Source organism: Pongo abelii, chromosome 2, assembly GCF_028885655.2.
Source record: "Pongo abelii isolate AG06213 chromosome 2, NHGRI_mPonAbe1-v2.0_pri, whole genome shotgun sequence".
NCBI classification, from domain to species: Eukaryota; Metazoa; Chordata; class Mammalia; order Primates; family Hominidae; genus Pongo; species Pongo abelii.
Window position 1 is genome coordinate 2,035,577 of NC_085928.1, and position 18,217 is coordinate 2,053,793.

General features: G+C 36.7%; 1 protein-coding gene across 16 annotated transcripts in view; it reads right to left on the reverse strand.

The window, feature by feature from the left end:
- The window catches only part of EPHA6 (EPH receptor A6), a 965,948-nt gene that overhangs the window by 828,665 nt on the left and 119,066 nt on the right, over positions 1–18,217 (reverse strand). For 2 of the 16 annotated variants that reach the window (XM_063721678.1, XM_063721675.1), the window contains exon 2: positions 13,313–13,432. The exons of the other annotated variants lie outside the window; for them this stretch is intronic. Coding sequence is in view for 1 of the 2 variants with exons in the window: in XM_063721675.1 (XP_063577745.1) it covers positions 13,313–13,360 (48 nt within the window). In the remaining variant the exon portion in view is untranslated. The remainder of the gene's footprint in view (positions 1–13,312; positions 13,433–18,217) is intronic. 16 annotated transcript variants of the gene reach the window in all.

Consider the following 18,217-nt stretch of genomic DNA (forward strand, 5'->3'; position numbering starts at 1 on the left):
TTATTATTAACCTAACTTTACAAATAAAGAAACTGAGGCATAGAGTGGTTAGGTAATATGGCCCAAATCACACAGCTAATAAGTAATATTGCAAAAATTTGAATCCACCGCCCATCTTTCAACAGCTAGATCTATACTGCCTTTTTATATGCTGCACACCTTTTGCTACTAATAGCGATTTTTGTTTCATGTAATATTTTTTGTTTTTATGATTTAAGTTAAATTTTGTATTAGAATTAAATTCAAAACAAGTGAAAAAAAACTTACAATTTTTTCTCCTTCTATCAATCAGTAACTGGGCCAGATTCTCATTTACCTTGGACCCGATGTACACTTGTAAAACTGCAGCCATGTTCTTGGGTTTGATTTAGCAATCAAGTGCAACAGACAATAGGATTCATCTAACACCAATTTTATTGAGCATTATGAAAAGGGATACACGGCATACAACAAAATGCCATACATGGTGATGGTCAACAGCATAGTAGGACTCCACGGCATAGCCTCCAAATGTCCCAGTCACTCACAACGTAGGATGCACACAGTCAAAAGACACATTGCAGGGTGAGTAAAGCCAATCTCAGTTCAAGCAAACCATCTTCTCTGGTGCCCTTTAGTCTTTTGTACCTTATTCCAATTCTCTGGTACATCAATACAGATTAACTTTTACTTAGCAAACAATCTTGACAATTAGGTATAGGTGCTTTGTTTGATAAATAGAACTTCGACCAGATTTTCATTTGTCTTAGATCTGCTATATACCTACAAATTTCTTGAGTCTTGAGTTTGTGGTGAAAGGAGGCATATCTGAAGATAGAGGAAACATTACTAATCAAATATAAAGACTTTCCTTTTACCATGAATCTATATAATAAGATTTTATTCATTTATTCTTATCAAAGTGTAATTACATTTTAAATACTTAGCGTTTTTTTCCATAAAGCTGGCTTATTCAAAAACATATCTAATATTCCTTCTCCTGACTTTCAGGGAAAGAAAATGTAACATCAGAGGGCAGCCAAGATGGCCAAATAGGAACAGCTCGGATCTACAGCTCCTAGCGTGAGCGACGAAGAAGACGGGTGATTTCTGCATTTCCATCTGAGGTAACGGGTTCATCTCACTAGGGAGTGCCAGAAAGTGGGTGCAGGACAGCGGATGCAGCACGCTGTGCGCCAGCTGAAGCAGGGCAATGCACTGCCTCACTCGGGAAGTGCAAGGGGTCAGGGGAGTTCCCTTTCCTAGTCAAATAAAGGGGTGACAGACGGCACCTGGAAAATCGGGTCACTCCCACCCTAATACTGCGCTTTTCCAACGGGCTTAAAAAACGGTGAACCAGGAGATTATATCCCACACCTGGCTCCGAGGGTCCTACGCCCACAGAGCCTCGCTGATTGCTAGCACAGCAGTCTGAGATCAAACTGCAAGGCGGCAGCATGGCTGGGGGAGGGGCGCCCGCCATTGCCAAGGCTTGCTTAGGTAAACAAAGCAGCCAGGAAGCTCGAACTGGGTGGAGCCCACCACAGCTCAAGGAGGCCTGCCTGCCTCTGTAGGCTCCACCTCTGGGGGCAGGGCACAGACAAACAAAAAGACAGCAGTAACCTCTGCAGACTTAAATGTCCCTGTCTGACAGCTTTGAAGAGAGCAGCAGTTCTCCCAGCACACAGCTGGAGATCTGAGAACGGGCAGACTGCCTCCTCAAGTGGGTCCCTGACCCCTGACCCCCGAATAGCCTAACTGGGAGGCACCCCCCAGTAGGGGCAGACTGACACCTCACACGGCCTGGTACTCCTCTGAGACAAAACTTCCAGAGGAACGATCAGACAGCAGCATTCGCGGTTCACAAAAATCCGCTGTTCAGCAGCCACCGCTGCTGTTACCCAGGCAAACAGGGTCTGGAGTGGACCTCTAGCAAACTCCAACAAACCTGCAGCTGAGGGTCGTGTCTGTTAGAAGGAAAACTAATAAACAGAAAGGACATCCACACCAAAAACCCATCTGTACATCACCATCATCAAAGACGAAAAGTAGATAAAGCCACAAAGATGGGGGAAAAAAAGAGCAGAAAAACTGGAAACTAAAAAGCAGAGCGCCACTCCTCCTCCAAAGGAATGCAGTTCCTCACCAGCAATGGAACAAAGCTGGACAGAGAATGACTTTGACGAGTTGAGAGAAGGCTTCAGACGATCAATCTACTGCGAGCTACAGGAGGAAATTCAAACCAAAGGCAAAGAAGTTAAAAACTTTGAAAAAAATTGAGACGAATGTATAACTAGAATAACCAATACAGAGAAGTGCTTAAAGGAACTGATGGAGCTGAAAGCAAGGCTCGAGAACTATGTGAAGAATACAGAAGCCTCAGGAGCTGATGCAATCAACTGGAAGAAAGGGTATCAGTGATGGAAGATGAAATGAATGAAATGAAGCGAGAAGGGAAGTTTAGAGAAAAAAGAATAAAAAGAAACGAACAAAGCCTCCAAAAATATGGGACTATGTGAAAAGACCAAATCTGCATCTGATTGGTGTACCTGAAAGTGACGGGGAGAATGGAACCAAGTTGGAAAACACTCTGCAGGATATTATCCAGGAGAACTTCCCCAATCTAGCAAGGCAGGCCAACATTCAGATTCAGGAAATACAGACAACGCCACAAAGATAGTCCTCGAGAAGAGCAACTCCAAGACACATAATTGTCAGATTCACCAAAGTTGAAATGAAGGAAAAAATGTTAAGGGCAGCCAGAGAGAAAGGTTGGGTTACCCACAAAGGGAAGCCCATCAGACTAACAGCAGATCTCTGGGCAGAAACTCTACAAGCCAGAAGAGAGTGGGGGCCAATATTCAACATTCTTAAAGAAAAGAATTTTCAACCCTGAGTTTCATATCCAGCCAAACTAAGCTTCATAAGTGAAGGAGAAATAAAATCCTTTACAGACAAGCAAATGCTGACAGATTTTGTCACCACCAGGCCTGCCCTAAAAGAGCTCTTGAAGGAAGCACTAAACATGGAAAGGAAAAACAGGTACCAGCCACTGCAAAATCATGCCAAATTGTAAGACCATCGAGGCTAGGAAGAAACTGCATCAACTAATGAGCAAAATAACCACCTAACATCATAATGACAGGATCAAATTCACACATAACAATATTAACTTTAAATGTAAATGGACTAAGTGCTCCTATTAAAAGACACAGACTGGCAAATTGGATAAAGAGTCAAGACCCATCAGTGTGCTGTATTCAGGAAACCCATCTCACGTGCAGAGACACACATTGGCTCAAAACAAAAGGATGGAGGAAGATCTACCAAGCAAATGGAAAACAAAAAAAGGCAGGGGTTGCAATCCTAGTCTCTGAGAAAACAGACTTTAAACCAACAAAGATCAAAAGAGACAAAGAAAGCCATTACATAATGGTAAACGGATCAATTCAACAAGAAGAGCTAACTATCCTAAATATATATGCACCCAATACAGGAGCACCCAGATTCAGGAAGCAAGTCCTGAGTGACCTACAAACAGACTTAGACTCGCACACAATAATAATGGGAGACTTTAACACGCCACTGTCAACATTAGACAGATCAGTGAGACAGAAAGTTAACAAGGATACCCAGGAATTGAACTCAGCTCTGCACCAAGCGGACCTAATAGACATCTACAGAACTCTCCACCCCAAATCAACAGAATATACATTTTTTTCAGCACCACACCACACCTATTCCAAAATGGACCACATAGTTGGAAGTAAAGCTCTCCTCAGTAAATGTAAAAGAACAAATTGTAACAAACTGTCTCTCAGACCACAGTGCAAACAAACTAGAACTCAGGATTAAGAAACTCACTCAAAACTGCTCAACTACATGGAAACTGAACAACTTGCTCCTGAATGACTACTGGGTACATAACGAAATGAAGGCAGAAATAAAGATGCTCTTTGAAACCAACGAGAACAAAGACACAACATACCAGAATCTCTGGGACACATTCAAAGCAGTGTGTAGAGGGAAATTTATAGCCCTAAATGCCCACAAGAGAAAGCAGGAAAGATTCAAAATTGACACCCCAACATCACAATTAAAAGAACTAGAAAAGTAAGAGCAAACACATTCAAAAGCTAGCAGAAGGCAAGAAATAACTAAAATCAGAGCAGAACTGAAGGAAATAGAGACACAAAAAACCCTTCAAAAATTAATGAATCCAGGAGCTGCTTTTTTGAAAGGATAAACAAATTTGCCAGACCACTAGCAAGACTAATAAAGAGCAAAAGAGAGAAGAATCAAATAGACGCAATAAAAAATGATAAAGGGGATATCACCACCGATCCCACAGAAATACAAACTACCATCAGAGAATACTACAAACACCTCTATGCAAATAAACTAGAAAATCTAGAAGAAATGGATAAATTCCTCCTCACATACACCCTCCCAAGACTAAACCAGGAAGAAGTTGAATCTCTGAATAGACCAATAACAGGCTCTGAAATTGTGGCAATAATCAATAGCTTACCAACCAAAAAGAGTCCAGGACCAGATGGATTCACAGCCAAATTCTACCAGAGGTACAAGGAGGAACTGGTATCCTTCCTTCTGAAACTATTCCAATCAATAGAAAAAGAGGGAATCCTCCCTAACTCATTTTATGAGGCCAGCATCATCCTGATACCAAAGCCGGGCAGAGACACAACCAAAAAAGAGAATTTTAGACCAATATCCTTGATGAACATTGATGCAAAAATCCTCAATAAAATACTGGCAAACTGAATCCAGCAGCACATCAAAAAGCGTATCCACCATGATCAAATGGGCTTCATCCCTGGGATGCAAGGCTGGTTCAATATATGCAAATCAATAAATGTAATCCAGCATATAAACAGAACCAAAGACAAAAACCACATGATTATCTCAATAGATGCAGAAAAGGCCTTTGACAAAATTCAACAACCCTTCATGCTAAAAACTCTCAATAAATTCGGTATTGATGGGACGTATCTCAAAATAATAAGAGCTATCTATGACAGACCCACAGCCAATATCATACTGAATGGGTAAAAACTGGAAGCATTCCCTTTGAAAAATGGCACAAGACAGGCATGCCCTCTCTCACCACTCCTATTCAACATAGTGTTGGAAGTTCTGGCCAGGGCAATTAGGCAGGAGAAGGAAATAAAGGGTATTCAATTAGGAAAAGAGGAAGTCAAATTGTCCCTGTTTGCAGATGACAAGATTGTATATCTAGAAAACCCCATTGTCTCAGCCCAAAATCTCCTTAAGCTGATAAGCAACTTCAGCAAAGTCTCAGGATACAAAATCAATGTGCAAAAATCACAAGCATTCTTATACACCAATAACAGACAAACAGAGAGCCAAATCATGAGTGAACTCTCATTCAGAATTGCTTCAAAGAGAATAAAATACCTGGGAATCCAACTTACAAAGGATGTGAAGGACCTCTTCAAGGAGAACTACAAACCACTGCTCAAGGAAATAAAGGAGGATACAAACAAATGGAAGAACATTCCATGCTCATGGGTAGGAAGAATCAATATCTTGAAAATGGCCATAGTGCACAAGGTAATTTATAGATTCAATTCCATTCCCATCAAGCTACCAATGGCTTTCTTCAGAGAATTGGAAAAAACTACTTTAAAGTTCATATGGAACCAAAAAAGAGCCCACATAGCCAAGTCAATCCTAAGCCAAAAGAACAAAGCTGGAGGCATCACGCTACCTGACTTCAAACTATACTACAAGGCTACAGTAACCAAAACAGCATGGTACTGGTACCAAAACAGAGATATAGATCAATGGAACAGAACAGAGCCCTCAGAAATAACGCCGCATATCTACAACTATCTGATCTTTGACAAGCCTGACAAAAACAAGAAATGGGGAAAGGATTCCCTATTTAATAAATGGTGCTGGGAAAACTGGCTAGCCATATGGAGAAAGCTGAAACTGGATCCCTTCCTTACACCTTATACAAAAATTAATTCAAGATGGATTAAAGACCTAAATGTTAGACCCAAAACCATAAAAACCCTAGAAGAAAACCTAGGCATTTCCATTCAGGACATAGGCATGGGCAAGGATTTCATGTCTAAAACACCAAAAGCAATGGCAACAAAAGTCAAAATTGACAAATGGGACCTAATTAAACTAAAGAGCTTCTGCACAGCAAAAGAAACTACCACCAGAGTAAACAGGCAACCTAAAAAATGGGAGAAAATTTTCACAACCTACTCATCTGACAAAGGGCTAATATCCAGAATCTACAATGAACTCAAACAAATTTACAAGAAAAAAAACAAACAACCCCATCAAAAAGTGGGCGAAGGACATGAACAGACACTTCTCAAAAGAAGACATTTATGCAGCCAAAAGACACATGAAAAAATGCTCACCATCACTGGCCATCAGACAAATGCAAATCAAAACCACAATGAGATATCATCTCACACCAGTTAGAATGGCGATCATTAAAAAGTCAGGAAACAACAGGTGCTAGAGAGGATGTGGAGAAATAGGAAAACTTTTACACTGTTGGCGGGACTGTAAACTAGTTCAACCCTTGTGGAAGTCAGTGTGGTGATTCCTCAGGGATCTAGAACTAGAAATACCGTTTGACCCAGCCATCCCATTACTGGGTATATACCCAAAGGACTACGAATCATGCTGCTATAAAGACACATGCACACGTATGTTTATTGTGGCACGATTCAGAATAGCAAAGACTTGGAACCAAGCCAAATATCCAACAATGATAGACTGGATTAAGAAAATGTGGCACATATACACCGTGGAATACTATGCAGCCGTAAAAAATGATGAGTTCATGTCCTTTGTAGGGAGATGGATGAAATTGGAAATCATCATTCTCAGTAAACTATCACAAGGACAAAAAAAACAAACACTACATGTTCTCACTCATAGATGGGAATTGAACAATGAGAACACATGGACACAGGAAGGGGAACATCACACTCTGGGGACTGTCGTGGGGTGGGGGGAGGGGGGAGGGATAGCATTAGGATATATACCTAATGCTAAATGGCGAGTTAATGGGTGCAGCACACCAGCATGGTACATGTATACATATGTAACTAACCTGCACATTGTGCACATGTACCCTAAAACTTAAAGTGTAATAAAAATAAAGTTAAAAAAAAAAGAAAAAGTAATGTCAATAAGAATTACTAAGATATCTTCCTACAGCTTAAACAATGCACCAATTCCTAAGTTTCAAAACAGCAAAAATTATGCCAAGGTTACACATGAACTGTAAGGGAATATGGGTGGAGGAATCACAATCAACTTTATGTGGTAGTTAACAAGAAATGATAGAAATTTTCTTCAATGACACATAGAACATACAGAAACAAACAAAGTATATATGAAAACAACTGATCTATAAGACACTCCAAGTTTTAGATGACTATATCCATTTTAAGAGTCTTGCAAAGATAAAGTTTGCCAAAGTGCAATTAAAAAAACAGTTCTTGCCTTCACACTTATTTAAAAATAGTTGGGGAAAATATCCAAAATATGTACAGGAGGGCATTTTCAAAAATCCCAGGTACATCCACAACGGAATATTATTCAGCACTAAAAAGAAATGTTATCATAGCCCTGTAGTATAGTTTGAAGTCAGGTAGCGTGATGCCTCCAGCTTTGTTCTTTTGGCTTAGGATTGTCTTGGCAATGCGGGCTCTTTTTTGATTCTACATGAACTTTAAAGTAGTTTTTTCCAATTCTGTGGAGAAAGTCATTGGTAGCTTGATGGGGATGGCACTGAATCTATAAATTACCTTGGGCAGTATGGCCATTTTCATGATATTGATTCTTCGTATCCATGAGCAAGGAATGTTCTTCCATTTGTTTGTATCCTCTTTTATTTCATTGAGCAGTGGTTTGTAGTTCTCCTTGAAGAAGTCCTTCACATCCCTTGTAAGTTAGATTCCCAGGTATTTCATTCTCTTTGAAGTAATTGTGAACGGGAGTTCACGATGATTTGGCTCTCTGTTTGTCTGTTATTGGTGTATAAGAATGCTTGTGATTTTTGCACATTGCATGGTTATGGTACCAAAACAGAGATATAGACAAATGGAACAGAACAGAGCCCTCAGAAATAATACCACACATCTACAACCATCTGATCTTTGACAAACCTGACAAAAACAAGAAATGGGGAAAGGATTCCCTATTTAAGAAATAGTACTGGGAAAACTGGCTAGGCATATGTAGAAAGCTGAAATGGATCCCTTCCTTACACCTTATACAAAAATTATTTCAAGATGGATTAACGACTTAAATGTTAGACCTAAAACCATAAAAACCCTAGAATAAAACCTAGGCAATACCGTTCAAGACATAAGCATGGGCAAGGACTTCATGTCTAAAACACCAAAAGCAATGGCAATAAAAGCCAAATCTGACAAATGGGATCTAATTAAACTCAAGAGCTTCTGCACAGCAAAAGAAACTACCATCAGAGTGAACAGGTAACCTACAGAATGGAAGAAAATTTTGCAATCTAATCATCTGACAAAGGGCTAATATCCAGAATCTACAAAGAACTCAAACAAATCTACAAAAAAAAAAAAAACAACCCCATCAACAAGTGGGCGAAGGCTATGAACAGTCACTTCTCAAAAGAAGACATTTATGCAGCCAACAGACGCATGAAAAAATGCTCATCATCACTGGCCATCAGAGAAATGCAAATCAAAACCACAATGAGATATCATCTCACACCAGTTGGAATGGCGATCATTAAAAAGTCAGGAAACAACAGTTGCTGGAGAGGATGTGGAGAAATAGGAACACTTTTACACTGTTGGTGGGTCTGTAAACTAGTTCAACCATTGTGGAAGTCAGTGTGGCGATTCCTCAAGGATCTAGAACTAGAAATACCATTTGACCCAGCCATCCCATTACTGGGTATATACCCAAAGGATTATAAATCATATTGCTATAAAGACACATGCACACGTATGTGTGTTGTGGCATTATTCACAATAGCAAAGACTTGAAACCAACCCAATTGTGCAACAATGATAGACTGGATTAAGAAAATGTGGCACATATACACCATGGAATACTATGCAGCCATAAAAAAGGATGAGTTCATGTCCTTTGTAGGGACATGGATGAAGCAGGAAACCATCATTCTCAGCAAACTATCGCAAGGACAAAAAACCAAACACCGCATGTTCTCACTCATAGGTGGGAATTGAACAATGAGAACACTTGGACACAGGAAGGGGAACATCACACACCAGGGCTTGTCGTGGGGTGGGGGAAGGGGGGAGGGATAGCATTAGGAGATATGCCTAATGTAAATGACAAGTTAATGGGTGCAGCACACCAACATGGCACATGTATACTTATGTAACAAACCTGCATGTAGTGCACATGTACCCTAGAACTTAAAGTATAATAATAAAAAAAAAAATGAGGTATCATATAGGGAAAAGATATGGAAGAAACTTAAAATCATATAACTAAATGAAAGAAGCCAATCTTAAGAGGCTACATTTTGTATGACTGAAACTACATAATGTTCTAGAAAATGAAAAACTGTGGTACAGAAAAAGATTAGTGGTTGCCAAGGGTTAGGCAGTAGTGAAGGATGAACAAGCAGAGCTTGGAGAATTTTTAGGGCAAGGAATATACTCTGTAGATACTATAATGTTAGACACATGGTATTTTAAATTTATCTCAATCCATAGAATGTACAACAAAAAGTGTGAATCCTAATGTAAATGATGAACTCTGGTTGATAACAATGTATCAATGTAGGTTCATCAACTGTAACAAGATCATATATTTATTCTTTTTCACCTTTCTTTAGGCTTTAAGATAAATTTCACAACTTTAATGTACTAATTTTATTGGTATTTACAGATATATATATATATTTTTCATCATTTAATTATAATGTAAATCTGTAATTAATGTGCTGCACTAAATGCTTTAAAATTATCATTTTACTTAACCCTCAAAAAACTTAGAAAAATAGGTAATATTGAGTTATTTTACAGATGAGAAAACTACATATGGAATTGTTAAGTGACCTGACCAAAGTAACACAGGTCTATGATTTTATTTTGTAGGGTTAGCAACACATGCAACATATTTGAGTAAGCTGCTAATCAATTATAACTTGAATGCTTGGCTTACACAACTTTCCTTAGCCTTGATCATGTATGAGTCAGCTGATGATGGAATTTGCCTGGCTTTGCAGTTCAGACAACACAGGGTGAGTGCAGACTACTTCATTTCAAAGAATCCATCAACTCTGGAGTTCCGTATTGAACAGCACAGGTCTGTACAGGAAAACAGACTACTGGGCATGGTGGTGAATATGGAATCAGAAAATCCACTTAGAATATGATTTTATTAATCTAGGGGAAAGATGATGGTATCATGGACCAGACCGGTTGCAATACTGGTGGTAAAAGTCAATCAAATTCTGAATATATTTTTAAGATAAAATCACAGATATCTGTTGCTCAACTGAAAATACAGTTTCAGAAAAAGTAAAATTAAGTAGAACTCCAAATTTTTATCTAGAATAACTGAAATGCTGAAATTATAAAACAATGAAAACTGTAGAAGAAACAGACCGAGGTGGGGAGATAAAGTGTTCAGTTTTTGTTTTTGTTGTTTGTTTTTCAGACAGAGTCTCGCTCTGTTGCCTAGGCTGGAGTGCAGTGGCGCGATATTGGCTCACTGCAACCTCTGCCTCCCGGGTTCAAGCGATTCTCCTGCCTCAGCCTCCTGAGTAGCTGGGACTACAGACATGCGCCACCACGCTCAGCTAATTTTTGTATTTTTAGTAGAGACGGGGTTTCACCATGTTGGCCAGGATGGTCTCAATCTCTTGATCTCTTGATCTTACCATTTTACTTAACACTCCAAAAAACCTAGAAAGATAGGTAATATCGAGTTATTTTACAGATGAGAAAACTGCATATCTCTTGATCCACCCACCTTGGCCGCCCAAAGTGCTGGGATTACAGGCGTGAGCCGCTGTGTCCAGCCAAGGTGTTCAGTTTTAGATATGTTGGATAAAATGCCTGATAGACATGCCAACTGAATAGGTACAGTGCTAAATAAAGAAGTTGGAGTTCAGAGTAGAAGTCAAGGCTTGAAATACAAATTCAGGATTCATTAACATATCTAAAGCCTTGAAACTAAATAAGATCATATGGGACCATATATTGTAATACCTGAATCAAAGTTCTGATCAATGGAAGAGAAACGAGCCAGAGAAATTTAAAAGGTAAAAAGAAAAAAAATAAAGTGAAATATATAAGTGATACAATTGTTTTAAAAAAGAGGTAGCTATTACGTATGATAAAAGTTGCTGATAAGTCATGTAAGATGAGGGTTTAACATTAAGTTTTAAAGTAGACAATGTGAGTGTTATAAATGATCTGGAGTTGAGTTGTTTTGGTGGAGTGGTGGGACAAAAGTCTAACTAGCATGGTTTTGTGAGAGAAGATGGTGAGTACATACCATTCTTTCATGGAGAGTTAACCAAGACAACATATAGATAACGTTGCAAGGAATTTTATAGAAAAATGTGTAGTAGCTTAAAAGGGATAAATATATTACAGCATGTTTATTCGCTGATGGATATAATACAATTTATGATCTATTAGAACATTATTGATATATCATATATATCATAAATTGCAAAACTCACCTTACATTTCAATAATTTCCAACATCTCAAATTCATTCCTTTCTTATCTCCTTAAATTTCATTTTACAGATACTTTTTTCAATTTATTTTTCAGCATAACATAGGCTGCTAGCCTCACTGCAGCCTCAACCTCCCAGGCTCAAGCAATCCTCCCACCTCAGCCTGCTGAGTATCTGGGACTACAATAATCAACACCATACTCTATCATACAACAGTCAACTTTGCTTTCATTATAAAAGTGAAAGAACCCTACCTTATTATTTACTTTATGTTTGAGTAAGTTTTGATAACTAGACAGTTTAGTCTCACTAACACTGTTAACTGCTTATGTTTTTAAATACATCATTTGCACTTGTAATCATTATGTGCATCTTCTATTCACAGAGCGGCTATCACCCCAGGACATTTCAATATTCTGAACAGAGTCACTACACTTTCAAAAGAATTTAATATATAAAATCTGAAATTTAAGATATTAAAAATCTTTGTGTTTTTGTTTTGTCTTTAATTGACACATAATTGTATATATTTTGGGGCACAGTATAATGTTTTGATATATGTATACACTGTATAATAATCAAATCAGAGTATTTAGCATATACATTACTTCAAAAATTTATCATTTCTTTTTGGTGAGAACATTCAAAATCCTCTCTTCTAGCTATTTTGAAATATAGAATACAATAGGTAGCACATGAATGGATAAAGAAAAAAATATAGATATACAAAAAAGAATATTATTCAGACATAAAAAGAATGAAATCCTGTCATTTGCTGCAACACGGATGAACCTGGAGGACATGAAATAAGTGAGGAACAGAAAGACAAATATTGCATGATCTCACACATATGTGGACTCTAGAGTTGATCTTATAAAAGTAGAAAAGAGAATAGTAGTTACCAGAGGCTGGTGGTGGATAGTGAGAGACTGGTCAATGGATACAAAGTTACAGTTAGGAGGAATAAGTTCTGGTGTGCTATTGCACAGTAAGTTGACTATGAAATTTAGGTCTCGAAATTAGTTTCAGTTAAAAAAAAATGTCCCTTCAAGGTCATTTTGGAATACCCTGGTTTGTATCCCAGAGTTCTCCTAGGCTTAGGAAATGAACGTATGAATACTTATGACTTTTAAACTTGAACCTAAAACCAAGAGCAATATTATACATTTCCTTGAGCTTGAAGTACAGAAAAAAAAGAATTACAGAAATTATCCACTGCCAGTTATATAATATACACAAAATAGCTTGAAAATTTTGATATAAATTTTATAATTTAACTTCATACTCTATCATTATAATGGATTCATAACAGCTTGATTTTTTTTAGGTTTATGTAAAGCAGATACATGACTTTTTTAATTACCTAATTTTGCATGCTTTAAAACCATTACATTTCAAACATATTTTTGAAAAGCCAAATGTTTTTTATTGAGTTTTAAAAAACATTTAAGAAATAAATGTTGAGTGGAAACTAAAATGTGAACTTTAATGTACTTAACTCTGGGGCCTAAAATGACATATTTCCATACAAAAATATCTTTCCATTTAAAAAAATATATGTTATAAATGAATATGTTGTTTTCCTAGAAACTTTTCCAACCTGGCTCCTATGGAGCTGCAGCATGTACATCCAGAGGAGAAGTAACATCAGGTTCTGGTGAGGTGGTCTCTTCAGTGCCTTCTTGAATTTTGCCCCCTTTTAGCAGTGTTGAAAATAGGTCTGGAAAAGCATAGGAAAGCTATATCAAATTTTCCTTAGGAGGTTTCTTCCATACTGTTTTAGCAACTCTGCACAATGAAGATGCTATATGGTATGACACTAAATATTCATTTTCACTAATGAGTCCTCTCGTGTCATATTAATAATATACTCAATATAAATACATTGAATTAACTCAACTTAGGATATATTTGAAAATATGCATGTGTAAATTAGATCAGAAACATCCTTAGGACTACACATACATATATATATATATATATAAAAAATGTGTATATATATAATGTATATATATAGTGTGTATATATAATGTATATAATGTATATATATAATTTGTATATATAAAATGTTTAAGGCAAGTTGAACTGTTATAAATATATACAATATTTAGGATGGTATCCTTTACATAAAATGAAATATGATGCTTCGCAACAATCTGGAAATTTTTATATGCTATCTTTATATATTATATTTTCAAAAATGTTTAAATATAATATGGTCTTTTAAAATCTAGAATATATGAAATGAATTATGTAAGAGAAAGTATGTCCATGTAGAATACCTATAATAGTTTTATATATGTCATATACATATATTCATATAATAGTTAAAATATGTGTAAATGTTTAACCAAAATTAAATATCACAAGTTATATTTTTAACCTTGAATGGAAAAGATAATGTTGTATCCTGGAATAATATATAATTCTTAATTTGTTCAAATAATCAGAGTAGTTAATTGGAAAATAAAAACATATTTTGATTTTATTTTTCCCCAGTATGAACTATTCCTCAGGTAGTTAACCTACTGATAATTTAGTTATAGTTTATTTCTAAAATACATAAAAATGTTGTTAATGTGGGTATTGTCTTCAGGTTTAGTGAAAACGAACACAGTAAGTATTTGAAGAAGAGAGGTTGCTAAAACAGTAACCATTAATCTAAATGCTCTTAGTGTTACTGGATCATTTAAAATTGTACAAGGGTTGGGTAGACATTAGAGAACCAATATTTGAATCTTTATATTATGATTGAAAGTTAATATAAAAAATAAATTATATATTCCCATTTCTTTATGATGTTAGTATATTAAAAACAAGTAATGGAGAAGATAATTTTATAATGTTAGGAGCAAAGATAATATTTAAAGCTATTACACTTAAAAGATGTTTTTTCTAACCTCTATTTTCGTATTTAGGATTGACAGTCCTTCAGGAAAAGGACATTTGAATTATGTGATCATTTTATGGTACTTTAATTTGTGAATTTTATTTAAATTTCACTGGCCTTTCTAATTATTCCCCTTAATTTATAATTTTATATAAACCACTAATATTTGAAAATACTGTAAATAATGTAACAATATAAAATAATTTTTACAAATATTCCTGTATCCAATTACCATATTATTATAACATAGTTATACATAGGGTAAAATTATACTCAATAGGTAGTTTAACACAACAAAAAAACAGTAAAAATAGCTATTTCTGCTTACTATATTTTGTCTAATAATTCTAGAAATTTGTATTTGATTATTTTAAAACCATGGTTAATAAAATAATAAGGTATGCAGAAAAAATAGTTCTAGAAACAAATGATCACTTATAGAAGTGGTAATTCACAACTAAAATTAGAAATATCAAATGTGCTAATATATTTAATAATAATTGTATAAGATAAAAAATGGATCATAAAGAATAAACTCTAAAAACAGAAATGAAGATTAAATCTGCAAGGAATAAAAATCTGATAGAAATTGTTACTGCCTCCTAGGACATTTAAGTTAAAATAAAATGGCCTACTCAATCAAAGTGAAGTATTCTATTTATAAACACCCTTCTTTTGTGGCTTAAGTATGTGTAAATTTACTTGCCCCTGCGAATAGAACCCATTAAAATAGAAAAATGTATTTCATATTTTTAAAATGAAGCTATTAACAAACAGCTTATTTTAGCATGAACAATATGAACCAATTATTTTGGTTGTAATAAATATCAAATATATTTGGTACATTAAATAATAATATCACCTCAAATCACTTCAGAGCCTTTTTCATCAATTGTTATAAAAATTGAGTAATAAAATACCAAAGCCATTTCTTCCAAATAATGACAACTATCATCTGGTCATTTCCTGTTACACAACAGGATAATCTTCGTGTTCTTTATGTTACTCAAAACACATTAAATATCCACACTCTCTCTCTTCTCTGATTCCTCAGTTCACAACTATTTGTGTCACATATTTAACTTTCCTATTTCACTTTAAAATTTATAATAATAAACTTCCTCTGTGTCCTTAAAATTCATAACTAAATTCTTCTTCTAAGAAACTCTCAAATCCTAAACTGTTTTGTACTTTCATAGCGATTTGCAATTTGATCATAAATCTTTCTTACTTTCCCACTTCTTACAAGGTGTTAATGAAACTGTACAATTACAAGAGAATTCTGTTATAACTAATTTCACTTGTAGAACTTTGGAAATCAAAGTAGAGTTAGGAAAATTCTAAGAAACTTAACTATTTGCTGTCCATATATTTGCCTGTGTCAAAGTCTACATTCCAAAATCATGAAAATAGTTAAAGTTTTTATAAACATATTTAGCTAAAAAATTAATTAGGTAAGTAACAAGAACCTGCAATTTTAGAAACTTGGAAATACAATAATTAAATATATTGTTAAAGGAATGTAACCAGGACCTCATTTTTAAAAACATATTTTAATCACCTACTTTCTTCTTCTTCTTTCCCTCCCATTTCACCCCTTCATCCTTTGTCCCTCGCTAGACACTTCCCTCTGGCAATATGTACTTATCAGTTATGTCCTTGCTTAGGAAATTCCAGAGGCTAATCTCGAAACAAACCAGGAATGGAGCCCTGATTGAGGAATCCTCCTGCTTAAGGGGGGCTGCAAAGAATTAGTCTACCACCAAGGGGCTGAAGTCAAAATAATGCCATCCTGACATCCAGATGGATGATTACCCAAGATAAGCCATTGGAACAAAGACACATAGACTTTGCACCCTGTACCACTCCTGTATCTTTTCCATACCAAGCTTCCCTTTAAAAATCCTATAGTAAATTAAAAATTTTTTTTCAGATCATACATAGAGAAGCATATGTTAACCAAATAAATCATTTTGCATGTTTTTATTATGACATTAATATTTTTAAAATACATATATGTTTGATTAAAATATTTTTAAAACTTTTAAAACAGCCAAAAAACAAAAACACACTATTTTTTACAATTATGCATTTTAGAGATGGTGGTGAACTAATCTGTGTTTATAGTCCACCATCTGCTCAGTTTGCTAACCCTCTGGCTTTCCAAATAAACCTGCTTTCCTTCCTACTAACCCTTGTCTCTCCTGTCTGGCTTTCAAGCAGTGGGGAGGTGAACCTGGTTTTGGTTACGGGAGGACATACTAAGGCAATTTAATGTCTTCTAAATCATGCAGATAAATTCTACTGAACATTCATAATTATTTTTTATTATTTCTAATTTTTATGATTTAAGTAATGTGAATATATGTTAAATAATAGAAAACCAGTTCTCTCTTTTTAAAGGATTTTGGTAACGTAAATGTAAAAGGTAAGCTGAATAACTGAAGTACATTCTGTGTTTTTTAAATATTTATTTTGAAAATTTTCTCCCAAAAGAGTAAAGGATAAATAAAGGATATAAAGTCGAATGAATTGCATGGAGGGGCCAACATGGCCAATTAAAAGCAGCTGCAGTCCACAGCACTCACACAGAGGAATGAAAGGTGTGAATGAATATAGCACCTTTAACCGTAATATCCAGGTTCTCACACTGGGACTGATTAGGCAAACAACTCAATCCACAGAGAATGAAGAAAAGCAGGGTAGGGTGATGGCCCACGCTGGAACACAGCCAAGGAACCCCCACCCCCCAACCAAGGGAGGCAGTGAATAATTGTGTGACCCTGCCCGGAAACCAATCTCCTCCCATGGATCTTTGCAACCCATAGATCAGGAGATCCCCTCATGAGCCCACAGCATCAGGGCCTAGGGTCCAACACACAGAACTGTGTGGAGTGCCAGCAGAGCGGCCGCTCAGGCACACACAGAGACCCAGGAGCTTTACATACTCTGGCTCTAGGATCCTCAACAAGGGTGTGTGCAACTCTGGTAAGGCAAGAGGTCCATGCATATCCCTAGGAAGCGGGCTGAATCCAGGGAGCCAAGCAGCGGTATTCTGAGGGCCCTACTTCCATGATACCTCACAAGATAAGACTCACTGGTTTGAAATTCCAGCCAGCCAATGGTGACAGGGTGGAGCCTGTCTGAGAGGGGAAGGAGCTCCCAGGGGAAAAGGCAGCTACTATCTCTGCAGTTCTGTTGACTCAGCCATTCCAGCCTGCTGTCTTTGGAGAGTGCAAACAGTCTGGATGAAAGGGTCCCCTTAGTGCAGCATAGCTGCTTTGCTACACCATGGCCAGACTGCTGATTTAAGTGGGACCCCGATCTATTCCTTCTCACTAAATAGGGGCTCCCAGCCAGGCTTCAGCCACCCCAGCCAGTTTTCTACAGACAGAGCTCTGACCTCTACCTAAAATGGAGTCCCTGGGGGGAGGTGAGGCCACCATCTCTGTGGTTAGGTAGACTCAGCCATCTCAGCCTGCTGGCTTTTGAGAGTCCAAACAGTCCAGACAAGAAAGGGCTCCCCCAGCGCAGCACAGCTGCTTTGCCAGATGGCAGCTGCTTCTTAAAGCAGGACCCTGATCCATTCCTCCTCACTGGGTGGGACCTCCCAGC